The following is a 14,244-nucleotide window of genomic DNA, read 5'->3' on the forward strand; positions in this document are numbered from 1 at the left end:
CAGTTGACAACCCAATCGGCTATGGTAAAGATCGAATTCGCTCTATATCTTGAGAGCCATTATGATTTCAAAGCTAATACTTGACATGAACATTAATCAACACCAGATAGTGTGTCAAAATATATGTGTAACTTCCAAGACGAAAGGTCAAGGTCAAAAACTTACAGTTAACAATCCTATGTCCTATGGTAAAAGATCAAGTATATCTTGAGAACCATTATGATTTCAAAGCCTATACTTGACATGTATATTAAACAACACTAGATGGTATGTCATAATCTTTGTACAACTTCCTAGGTATAAGGTCAAGGTCAAAAATTGGTTTCAGTTGACAATTCTATGTCCTTTGGTAAACATAATGTCCACTGTATATCTTGAGACCCCTTATGATTTCAAAGATTATACTTGCTATATACATTAACCAACACCAGAAGGTGCGTCAATTTGTATGTACAACTTCCAAGGTCAAAGTTCAAGGTCAAAACTGGTTTCTGTTGACAACCCAAAGTCGTATAGTCATGAACCAGTATGATTTTAACGTTTATACTTGACATGTATATTAACCAACACCAGATAGTCATACAGTATGTACAACTTCCTAGGTCAAAGGTCAAGGTAAAACAAAATTGGTTTCAGTTGACAAACCTACGTCCTTTGGTAAAGAACTTACACGCTCTATATCTTGAAACCCGTTATGCATTCAAAGATTATAGTTGTCATGTACATTAAGCAACACCAGAGAGTATATCAAAATATATGCACAACTTCCTAGATCAAAGGTTAAGGTTAAAAACTGGTTTCTGTTGACAACTCCATGTCTTAAGGTAAAAATAGTGTCCGCTCTATATCTTGAGTACCATTATGATTTTAAATTTAATACTTGACATGTATATTAACAAACACCAGATGATGTGTCATAATGTATGTACAACTTACTAGGTCAAAGGTCAATGTCAAAAACTTTGGTTTCAGTTGATAACAATATATCCTTTGGTAAAGATCGTGTAAGCTCTATATCTTGAGAACCATTTTAATTTCATAAAGTTTATACTTGACATGTATATCAAACAGCACCAGAGAATGTGTCATAATGTATATTGTACACTTTCCTAGGTCAAGGTCAAGGCCAAAAACTCCGGTCTCAGTTGACAACATCAAGAGACAACTACATTTTTTTACCACACGTCATCCATCTCAATGATGTCTAGTTAGTTCACATCCAGTTCTGCTGTCAAGACTATACAGGCTGAAATGTCTCGCCTATTTTACTTATCATTATTGAATTTATACTGAAAAATTGAAAATGAACATGACGAAGGTATTACTACAAATATCACATAAACTTAACATTATCCATTATCAATGATCCTACAAAATTGGGTTAAGTTCAAATGAACCCTGCCAGCAAGATTTGTAAAAAGTCGAACTCTGCTTGTTACATAACATGGTTGTATAGACGTAAAACATTTTGTGTTTCTGGACAGTAATTAAAGCCATAAGTGGCAATATCTTTATCAAACCCAGTTTGCTAATGCCCAATACATTTTGATGTGTCGAAATGTTAAGGGTTACAACAGCTATTGAGGGGTGTTGCATATTGTGGAAGTCTGTACTGGGCCAGATTAATATATGTCTTTGATGCTACATAGAATTGCTTAAATTCACGCTAATGATTGGACTCTGGTGGATAGTTTGTCTGATTGACAATCATACCCCTTACCGAAAAATAAGCCATGCGGCAAATGTTTGCCACAAGATTACCATGCAAACGAAGGTTGCGGCAAGCTGGCTGCAAACATCATTATGCAAATTAGATTTGCCGCAAGCTTGCTGCAATTGTTTGATGCAAGATTGCGGGAATTGTTTGATGCAAAACTACGGCAAACTTGCAGTAAGTTGAACAATTTATTTCTTTCAAGTTACACAGCAACATTTTTAAAAAGTCAATTCCTGCCTGTATACAAACAGTCATTGAAAGAGTTCTTGTAAACTTATGAGATTTAAGGAAATACTGAATATCCTATACTGAACCAAAATGCCTCCTTGATCTCTTATACTAGTTTGTGAAATGCATTTTCTAAACTCAAATTTCAAATTGTTTTCTTCCAGGAAGTGCCAACTAGGCATGCCAGGTCAATATTGTATAATTCTTGCAATGTTCTTGCAAACATATAGAATTGTCTGCAATCTTGCGGCAAACATTCTTTATCATGTTAAACTTTTTTGAAATCTTACAGCAAACATTTATGTTTCTGCAAACTTGCCGCAAGCCTGCAGCAAAAGGCTGCCATTTTTGCCATAATTTTGCAGCTAGCGACAAACATCTGCAAACACTATTCTCTGTGTTCCTGCAAACACTTCAGTATACACTTTCGTCTTTGTATAAAAATGCCTCATCATGTTACCAAGTTTCCGTCAGTCACATGTCCCTTGACACCATTTTCATGGTTCAGTGAGGCTACTTGAAAACATAGTCAAGTTAAGTTTTTTTGTAATGTGAAATTCTCAATCAGACGATACACTATTGAAACGTACATAGATTTTGTCAATTTAATAAAGGAGCACTAGCTACGATATATATAAAAAAATTAAGTATATATTTTTTTAGATTAATCATTAATTAAATTGGAATAATGAAATAATAATTTGCTTTTAGCAATCAATTTGCTTTAATTTTGTTGAAATAAGCGATTATACATAATTTTTGACTGATTCACTTGCAAGTGAAAACGTCATCATCATTCTAACCGGTATTCATATGAACTTAACTTAACCCCCTAGCTAGAGACTGACAACGCATGCATTGTACGTGAACTGGTTATTTAAAGAAAAAAAATGTCAACAATGAAAGTGAAACTACAGTAAATCATTTGATTACTAATTCGATCCACATAAATTATTTCTTATACGGTTAAAAACAACGAGTAACTTATATTTTTAATCTATAAATTCAAATCAAACAGACCTGTAAAAATCCAATTGCACGTGCTGGTTTAACCTATTCATATCTTTATTTGTGTTTACATCGCTTATATGGTCATCTGAGGTCAAATCGATAGTTAATTAGATGGCGTCTGGATTTAAATACACACGAAACGAACCTACATATCATCTACCCCATGCTCTGTAAACTGTTTATTTTAAACGTTTGATATATTGGATAAATGTTTTACATTGTTATTAATCAAATATGAGAATTTGAGTCAAATTGGTGACCATGAATTTGACAGCTAGTGCCCCTTTAAGGTAAAAATGTATAATCTTCACGGTCTTCATTCCTGCCAATCTGATAATTAAGGATATCTGAGACTATTATAACACTGAATATACTTAGTCTCAGAGGATAGATCAGGATAGTTATCAGCCAGTTTATTTTTTTTCCTTTTTTGAAAAGAAGTCTACAAGAGTTGCAGTGGCGATAAATTATCAATCATACTTGTCTTGATAAAAATCACACAACAAGAGTATGTAAATCATTTGATTTTCAGACTAGGAAAAATAAACTTAGGATAATGGGGCAAACATGTATCATCCAAGTTTTCATGGCTTTGACAAACGCATACAAAACGAAACACCACATTTTTTCTATCAAATGGATGCGTCAACTCTTCTTCATCACCTGAATACTACACTGTCCGACTGCTTGGACTGCTGTAGTACTTTAATATAAGTATTAAAAGTTACATCAAATATATGTATAAAAACCGGATTTTATGCTTGATTATATCCGATACTGTTTTATATTTAGAGTTAAATGACAGATGGCGGGAAACTTTCCCTCGTTAATTCTTCAATTCAGAATTCTCGGAAGAATGTGAAGATTGATTTTTACCATAAAGTAAGTTAACAATTGTGTTACCCTACAAGCTCACGAACTTCATAACTATTGCCATTATTGTCAACAAAGTTGAAAAAGTCAGTAGACTAGTCCTTTTCTCAGCCTCAGCTGCACAGGCACTCGTCTCAGAATTCCCCCCTATATACCTTTATCAGGGGCGTATCTAGAAAGAAATAATGTGCAAGCAACCAAGGATTTGTATAGTGAGACTATACAAATCCTTGTCAGGACTTATAAAAAATTATGATTGTAAAACTATTTAGTATTATAATAATAAATTTTCTGAATAGAGTAATACATAAACAACACACATTTGTGATACAGAATTTACTCAAAATCGTCAAAAATATGTGCTTTGGGTCTAGGCAGAAACAAACTTCTCTATTACGTTGTCAATATTCACACTGAAATACAGATGAATATGCAGTAACTGCATGTCGTTGTTCATTTTTTTATCGTACTTTTGTTTTCAACATACCAATTACACTGATAGTTCTCAATGGTCATATGATGGTAGCACTCGCAAGATGTTATAAACCAGCTTACATATTCGGCATGGAGTGACTAATTAAATTAGACAAAATTACATGCCAGGTCAGTTTCGTATGTCTCAGACAATAATGAGATTTGTTCGTCTGTTATATTTCCTAAAACACGATGAAGCAGATACAGCACAAAGAAGCGACTTTCTAATACTGGTACTAGAGGCGACTCCACTCTCCAGTTCCCTTATCATATGGTTTATGAACGCAAAAAATTATAATGAGACTTTCCAATACTGTTTTGGCGTGTTTGCAGGGTGCTTGGCTCTGGTAGTCTGGGGACCACATTGCCCCGGCATATTTTCAATGTTATCGAAGGGTTCTGATAAATCTAATGTCGATTGGTTCATTTCATTCCAAACTGATGAACCGTGCACTGTAAAATGTGCTCCAAAACTAAATGTCTTGACTGAGTATTACAAATTCATATATATCTTGTAAAAGATACAAGTTACTGTCCGATTTTGCCATCATCTCCAATAAAACTTTTATTTTGAAACCATATGCCGTTATTTAATGACATGTTATCTATTCAAAAAGTGACAACATAGGTGTTTCCTTTAACATTCAATTTATAAATTTTGATTTTGCCATTTTTTTTTTTGCATTCCGAATCGATGTGCATGCAACTGTGTGTTAGCGTATAGGGAGCTATGCGCCTGTTTATATAACACAGGTACTTAACTCGCAATATAGAAAAATGTCAGGCGGTGACTTAATTCCGTTATATGTCGATTTCTCGGCTGTCAACCACCCTAAAACTTGTTATTTCGTAAATCTCAACAAAAGTAGGAGCAAAGATAAATTTAGAGTACAGACCCTTGTGTTATAAAAATGTATATAGGATTTTTTTTCTGAGATGAGTGCCTGTGCTCAGTCAGCTACCGTCTCAAATACATTTAATATGTTATGGTCGGTGTTACAAGTCTCAATTCAAGCACACCAATCTGGCAATCAAGTAAAAGATAAAGAGGATATACGCTATGATTGTGATTTCATTTACATATATATCATTGTGTGATGTGTTTTCGTACAAATAACAATTTTTACTGCTTACTGTTTTCACTGTTGAGTTTTTATTCAGGAGTTTACTCAAATTTAAAAGCATGTCCTGTAGATTGATTTTAGGTACAGTATCTACTTTTTTTTTGTCAAGGCTTACTGCAATTTTTTACTGTTTTCTATTACTTTGTGCTGGGAACAGTATATTTAAGGGGAGATGAATCTGATAGGCTTTTCGGTATAAAATTGATGAAATCTCGTACTCCCCAAGACTTCTGAGATTTATAGATTTTGGTAGGTCTGACTGAAAAAATATCAGAACTGCTCAACAAATTAACCACATAACTCTAATCATAAATAAATACAAGTTTTATCATAAAGTAAATATATTTTGTCATAATAGACAATAGACAATATTTTATTGGCACAAACGCATTTACAATAAATGGTAATGACCGAATGGATAAACAATTTGCTATACATGGTAGTAAAATACAAACAATTATATATATATGTGAATAAACGATTAAAGGTATAATGAAAATCTATTACAATAGATTACTTCTTGCATTAAAACAATTTGTTACGAAAGAGGAAGATAATTTTAGTGCCTTATAGGATGTATTATTAAGTATGAGATTTATTATATTTTTATCACACAATGTGGTTACACTTTTTCCTGTAATATTAAACATTTTTAATACAAAAGACTCTCTAATACTGGAGTAACCGCTACAGTGTAGCAACATGTGCTGTTCATTTTCAATTTCGCCACTTTTACAGATTTCACAAATTCTTTGATCTCTGGGCATTTTTAAATATCTTCCTCTTTCAATGGCAAGGTTATGAGCACGAACTCTTAATTTACATAATGATGATCGATCTGATCTATTTTTTAAAGCATCAACATAACCTGCCCGTTCATTAATTTTGTAGACACTCTGGAAAAATATTAATTTAGGAGATGCTGAAATATTTGCATGTTGTTCCTGAAAACCCTGATCAGTTAGTCTTTGTTTTATGAAACCAAACAGGGGTTTAATAGTAAGGTTATCATTTGACAAATAAGATAAACCTAAGTTTTGAATAATAATATTTAACTTTTTAACCCATGGGTTGCTTTTTTTTGTAGCATTATATATTTGGTGAACTAAACTTCCTTCTGAAGTGATTAAATGATCCCAGAATTTAATGCTAGATAACATTATCCTATTTTTCAATGGCAGTCTTGCAAGTTCGGAACGACATGCATCATTTGAGGCCTTACAGTGTACTCCTAAGATTTCTTTAATAAATTTTATATGCAACTTTTCGTAGGCATCACTGTCTTTAAATGTCGAAATAATCCCCCAGATTTCACTACAATAAAGGAGAATAGGGGCTACTAAGGAATCAAAAAGGTTTTCCAGAAGTTTACAAGGGTTATCTAATCCTATTGTTTTCTTTATTTTAAAATACGCTTTCCTAGCTTTTTCCATAAGCGAAGTGATGGCGACATTAAAACTGCCATTATATCTAATATTTATACCCAAGTAACAATAAGTATTAACTGTCTCTAAGGATTTGCCATTATAATAAAATTCGTTCAGAAAAGACTTTCCGTTTGAATTAAAAACCATTACTTTTGATTTCTCTGTATTGACTTGCAATTTCCAAGAAGAACAATAATTACTTAATGTATTGATACAATTTTGCAAACCCTCTTTGCTATCAGATAATAATACAATATCATCTGCATACAAAAGTGCATTTAATGAAACATCACCAACTACAACTGGATCTGCATTGATATTTTCCAAGTCTTTAAGTATGTCGTTTATAAAAAAATTATAAATATAAAATTACCAAAATAAGTTTGATTTATTTGATGTAAATTGATTTATTATTGTTTGGAAATTTGAGAATCATCGTGGCAATTGCCGCCATTTTTTTATTATCCATATAATCCTGTTTACATTCTGTATCATTCTTTGATGAAATGAATGCAACTTTAACAATTTTAAGTGACAGAATACAAGATTTATACTCTTGCATCACTATAAAATTAGTTTGAATGACATTTTATTGATATTATCAGAAATTATCAGGATAATAGCGAAAATGTATTTTACACATGTCTGTTTCCGTATCGAATCTTTATTACCTATGACCCGACGATAAAATCGACTACAATTAGTTAGTGTCAAGTCCCGTCAATATACATGTTCCTGCTTTGTGTGATTTTTGTATGTAAAAAAAAAACCGGTGTCATATGTTTTTATATGAAATAAAAATCAGTACACGGCTAGGTGATGACTAAAATCTGGAAATTAGTATTTTCTTAAGTCGTGGTTCTGGTACGGTGATTGCTTGAATCATAAAAAAAGTTATTTAAAACTTTTCAGTACTTAAAATTACTAGTCAATAGTTTTAGGTTGGTGTTTCATGTGCTGAAATTGTTAGATTTTGATTAATTTCAGATTAGCACTTTGTTTGTACAAAATACATTATTTATTTTTTTAGATAAAATGCATTTTTCAAAATTTATGGTTAAATATTAAAAGTTAAGACTGTTTTCATCTTCATTTATCAAGGATGAATAAAAAGAATTGTCAATAAAATATTGAAATTTAAATGAATATTAAGAACCATGATAACTTTAACTGGCTGGTTTGTAATAAAAATGACAAAAAAAACCATGATAGTCACATGTCTTGAAGATCCGATGTCAGACAGGCAGACGATATGGGTATAACAACTATTCTAGTGATGCGTATTTTTGACATTAAATAAAAATGGCTGAACAAGCAAGTTTCATTTATATTAGTTCTTACGGTCATTTTGAAATCAAGCATATAATATTTCACTATTTTTATTTGATCCACCCCCTGTAAACAAAAATTTAAAATGTAATCCACCCTCTATTAACAAATGATTAAACATTAATATGCCAAAATTTAAACATGCAAAACAGTTAACCATGTCATTTCATGGAAATATTGCAAATATAAAATAATCTTTTCTAATTTCCTATTTTGGGCTATTTAAGAAAAACATGTTCCTAAGTAAGACCCAAAAGGATCTTTTAATGAAAACAAAACGGCACATTTGTAGTGTTCGTCACCTCAGAATCATCTGTTTAGACTTTTGTATCAAAATTCAACTGTTTGTTTGCAGATTAGATGAATATTTTATCAATAATTGGAGAATTTATTGCTCTACAGTATTTTCTTTCATGATGCGGCTTGCCGTGGCCATGATTAGATTTTTTTTCAAAAATTTCACAAATCGCTGTAAATTTTAATTTATAATTAATTTCTACCAACATGCTCGAACTATTAAGCTGATTATAACAAAATTTGAATGAAATATAACAACTGGTTTATTAGTGTTATGCAGCACCAATATAAAAAAGGACGATGTGGTATGATTGCCAATGAGACAACTCTCCACAAAAGACCAAAATGACACAGAAATTAACAACTATAGGTCACTGTATGTCCTTCAACAATGAGCAAAGCCCATACCGTGTAGTCAGCTATAAAAGCTCCGGAAATAACACTGTAAAACAATTCAAATGAGAAAACCAATTTTATGTATGCATTTTATATCGGACAAAATGACACAAAATGGCAGCTTCCTACATCACCTAGCTAAGTCATGTTATGTCTTACTTAATTGTCATGATATGAATCATGGTAAAAATATAATTCCAGGAATTATTTGACTGTTGTAATCATTGGTTAATTCTTCTTGACATTTGGTATTTTGAAGTATGCAAACTACTCATTTCCATGTGCAAAAAATATAATTCCCCACTTTGAATTTATAAAAAAAATTGAATCCCCCTTTTCCACACACAGAAACAAAACTTGTATTTTGACAACAAAATGACAGAATTCAGATATTTATTGTATGTTCTTATGTGTCATTATCCAGATTGATCAAAAGGTTATCCTTCTGAAATTGTTTCATGTTAAAAAACTATAATAATAAAAATGTTATTAAGATATTTAAGCATAATTTCATTGTATATATAGAGCATGTAAAAACATTTATTTCAAAGAGATAGTTTTTAATGACCTTGACTACCCATGAGGGTCTTAACATTATTTTTGGAATATATACAAATGGATGTACAAAGGGAGATAATTCAATCCCTGCTATCAACTTATTATAAATGTTTCAATGTTTCAAGGAGTTTCAGCAGCATTTGCCACAAAATTATTGCTTTAAATTTCATTATCACAAAATTAGATTAACATATATTTTTGAGTGGAGAAATATTGTTTCTCATCTGAAACAAAATTTATACAATGTACATTGTATTAGAATCCTGTGGTTAATTTATTTTTCTGTATTCATATTCCTGCCAACTTTTTAAAATCCCCATAGCAGAACTGCAAGTGTGCCTCTCATATTGTCATAAGTGTTTATAACCTACTTCTTTATAGGTTGAATGAGTTTGTATTTGCTTAAATACCCTTATTACTCATTTGATCTGTGTTGTTGGGTTCAGTTGAGTTCATATACATTATAATAAAAATGTTTGGTCCTAGTTCTTGATATTAAAATACATTCTGAAAAGACCATAGCCTTCAATGTATATGTGCTGTAAGGTCCTAGGTACAGCAGTGGAAATGACTCTTACTGTCTGCACTCGAAAAATATTTAAGATAGACTACCCTATACAACCAAAGTGTGACTGTCTGCTAAATTGTTGAATGAAGAGTAAAACTTTATGAGTAATTTTCACAAACCTGAACAATCTTTTTTGTAATGGGCATATACTAGTAGCCATATTGAATTGAACAATCTGCCTTCCAGGTACTTGTTAATAGACAATAATTAATTCTTTGAATATTTCAGAGTTGAATACCATGGACAGTGAAGGTTCAGAAAACTCTATGGATTCATCTGAAGTGGAAGATTGTATCCAAGATTCTGAAAATTCTGAAACAGATTTTGATAACAGTAGTGACCAGAGCATGGAACAGGATAATTTGTCATCTAGAGAAAAGGAGGAAGAAAAATCTGCTAATCAGATGAAATTAGACACAATATTTGGGTGTGTATATTCCGACAAAAAAAAAGGACCCCTTGAAATTTATAAACTTTTGCCTGGATCACTTTATGAAAAGTATGAATTAGTTAAGAAAATCATGAATGCCTGCAGTGAATTTGGACCAATCTTTGACACATTTTGTTTTTCACTTCCAAGACCATATGAAAAAGAGAACAGTTTCAAAAGAGCTGTACAAAACATGAAAGAGCTTCGTAAAAATTGCCAAGAAGGATCAGTGGAATTTCCTTCAATAGATTTGTCAGAATTCCCATCTGAATTCTCAAAACAACAAGCCAACAAATTATGTGAGAAGATAAGAAAAAAACTTAAAATGGAACCTCTGAAAGAAAAAGATGAACCACCAGTTGTATTATATACTAAACTGGTACCTGGTGGAGAAATAATAAAAGTAACAAAGAAAAGAAAACTTGGCACAAATGAAAAAGATACCACCACTGAATTGAAACCTAGCTTCTGTAATGAACGTAAGAAAGAAAAATCACCAAAGATAAGAAAACATAACCATGATCAAGATGGAGATTTTGAAACTAATGATCATGATAACTACGATTCCGATATGGACGATTTTGATGATGAAGAGGCTTTCAGTGATCAGAATGAGGAGCAGATTGTTAACACTATACTTGACAACAGTTTTCCTCACAGTATACTACATCTGCTGTCGGATGGTAAAACAGACATCTTGCCATTGTGGTGCGGTCAGATTCAGCTAAGAGTAAATCCTATTGATAAATCATTGTCCTTTTTAATGCTTGACTATGAACCATCGTACCCTGATAAAATAAGAGATGAAATTTTTAAAGAAATTTCCTCGCCAGAAGTTTGTGAAACAATTGCCAAAGAAGTAGAAAAATATGAATGCTGCAGACAGCTAAGGATGGATATTCCGCTTGAAAATTTGGAAGAATTGTTTGTTGTCAATCAAAGTTCAAATGAGGTTTTGATATTTTCAAAACTGGTTCCCTCGGTCAAGTTTTATCAGAGGTTCATTCATGTCAGTACCAAGGATAGGAACAATTGGACAGAAAGACAGCCATTTTTGCCATTTGAGGGACAATCCTTTACTGATTGTTCAAGAGAGTATTTATTAGCTTTTGGAGGAGACCTCTCAGAGATGTCAGACATCTTGGCACAGATAAAGGCATGTAGACTTGATCAAAAGATTTGTATGAATCCAAAGAAAAATACCATGTCTGAGCTCATGAAAGATGTCAGTGACAATCAAACTGGGAAAGACTATTCTTTTTCAAATGCTAAAAAGAAGACAGAAGACCGAAACATTGAGGTCGATTTTACACGTAGGAATAAGATACTAAATGTTTTGAAAAAACACAACATAATATCAAAGAAAAAATGTGATGATTTGAAGAAGACGATGAAAGTCATTCCCGTAAAGATACCCAGCGGAAAAGTGTACAATGGTCTGGATGATCTTGATCTTGATGATGTTTGCTTAAAGGATTACCTAAACCATGTTTGTATAAATGTTCGTGAACTTGAACAACATTTGACCAAAAAATTACGCGCAGGAGATTACGCTCATGAAATGGAGAGCCTGAATTTGATGTATCCAGACAAATATGATTTTGACGATATGACTGTAGCTGAATTTTTATCAGCTGAAAAGGATGATTTAAATGGATGGAAAGAAATATTTTATTCCTTTTGTAGATCTGGACCAGAACAAGATAGCTGTACATGGCACTGTGACGTGTGCAAGAGTTGTGAACCTTGGAGAACTTGGCACTGCCCAAAGTGTGATAAATGTACATATGGAAAAGAAAATCCAATTTGTGAATTTTGCGGCTACAAGGATTACAGTAGTGACTTTGAATTGATGGATTTAAGAAATAAGAGACACAAGAACCAACAATTCATCATCCAACCATATACATATTATTGGGAAGGGATGTTTAGTGAAGGAAACACCAGTACAGTTAAAAGAGATTGGAATATTAAATTGTCTTTGACTGATATACCAGATTGGACAAATGAGATAAAAGTTGATGGTAAAACTACATGTACAAGAAACTTCATCCTGAAGGATTATCTTAATCATGATGACCTTGGGATGGTTAACCTATGGAGATTAGCATATCGCTTGCAAGGTAGTGGACCAAGAAGGCATATTGGTCTTTTTTTCTCTCAGCGTTTTAGATGTGAAATTAGAAGTAATTTTCGGCTGTAGTAATGAAACGTAGTTAAAAGGCGTAGAAAGTGCATGGGGATGCAAAAAGTACAATTACCATTGAATTTGTTTCATATTTGTTTTGAAAGTATTTCCAAACAGAAGGTTTTTACATTATTTTTATTTTTAGTGTCTTTACCGGGTATATACATCATAAGAAATCTAGAAAAAGGAACAGGTTTAGCACTTAAACATATTTTCTTTCTACATGTATAAGGAAGGTAATATGTTTGATACACCATATGTTTTTGGTACATTTGTTTTTCCTTGGAGCATATGGAATAAAGAAATAAGTTTCTTTTGTTTTGATAAAATTATAAACATATCTGTAGCTTCAGTTGATATAAGAAAACACATATATGTCAGTAATGGTACTTAAAAATTAAAAATGAATAAGAAAGGCAAAAGAATGCAAGAAAGAAAAAATGTACATTGTTAATTGTCACGAAAAAATAACTGAGAAGACATGAAATTAGTTTTCGTATTTCTGAGACAAATGTTGCAGTACTTTAATATGCAGCTAAGGAATCATCTAGCAGTATAAGGTTTTGTAAGAAATTTTATTTTATATGTAAGAATGATACATCTCTATAGATGCCATTCAGGTCGGTCTGAATAGGTGGGTGGGGTTGGGGTTGGGGGTCTGTTATTCTGTAAACGTTTAATTTTCACCCCTTTTTTCTCTAATCTTCTAAAAAATAACCGCATTTTTCTCTATTAAATATCCTCCAAAAATGTACCCCTTTTTTCTCTAATATTCATTTTTAAGAGCATTATTCTTTAATCATTTAACAGCCATCCAAACCCTCATTTGGAATGACATTTCCATCAGTTGTCCTTGTCTAATTTGCCATATTTTCATAAAAATTTGAAATGACCACATGAAAAACTACTTTCATTTTCTTCAATTGATCTGTCTTATTTTGTCGTAACAAACTACACATGTGTATGTAATGAGAACCATACATTTCATTTTATTTGTGAAATATATTTGAATATAATTTTTCTTTTAAATGTCATTTTATTTGTGAAATATATGTATTTAATTTTTATTTTAAATGTCATTTTATTTGTGAAGTATATATGTATTTAATTTTTCTTTTAAATGTCATTTTATTTGTGAAATAGATATGTATATAATTTTTCTTTTAAATGTCATTTTATTTGTGAAATATATATGTATACACATGTATAACTTTACTTTTTAAAAATATTAGTAACTAGCACGACCCATTTGTTTTTGACCAAATATTAAAAACAGGTACATCATTACATGTAGATGTAGTGTAAATACACATTTATTACAGGCTATTTGGCACTGAAGATACATAAGGTGTTAACTGCAACTAAGTTAAAAATCTCTCTTACAAGGTGACATTGGTGATGGTTAATGTGTGTGTGACATTGGTGATTGTTGATGTGTTTGTGACATTGCTGATTGTTTATTAACATGTTTGTGACATTGGTGATTGTTAATGTGTTGGAGACATTGGATTGTTAATGTGTTAGTGACATTTGGTGATTGTTAATGTGTTTGTGACATTGGTGATTGTTGATGTGTTGGTGACATTGGTGATTGTTAATGTGTTTGTGACATTGGTGATTGTTC

At 31.9% G+C, this 14,244-nt stretch overlaps 1 protein-coding gene across 1 annotated transcript; it reads left to right on the top strand.

Moving 5' to 3' along the window:
• Positions 1 to 3,742: 3,742 nt before the first annotated feature.
• LOC134710631 (uncharacterized) lies at positions 3,743 to 13,614 on the top strand. The gene is made up of 2 exons (XM_063571015.1): positions 3,743 to 3,838; positions 10,231 to 13,614. The coding sequence occupies exon 2, from the start codon at positions 10,242 to 10,244 to the stop codon at positions 12,633 to 12,635; it is 2,394 nt and encodes a 797-aa protein (XP_063427085.1). The 5' UTR covers positions 3,743 to 3,838; positions 10,231 to 10,241; the 3' UTR covers positions 12,636 to 13,614.
• Positions 13,615 to 14,244: the final 630 nt, after the last annotated feature.

This window comes from Mytilus trossulus, chromosome 3, assembly GCF_036588685.1.
Source record: "Mytilus trossulus isolate FHL-02 chromosome 3, PNRI_Mtr1.1.1.hap1, whole genome shotgun sequence".
NCBI lineage: Eukaryota > Metazoa > Mollusca > Bivalvia > Mytilida > Mytilidae > Mytilus > Mytilus trossulus.

Coding starts and splice junctions, on each gene's coding strand:
- LOC134710631 (XM_063571015.1), top strand. CDS start 10,242: ATGGACAGTGAAGGTTCAGAAAACTCTATGGATTCATCTGAAGTGGAA.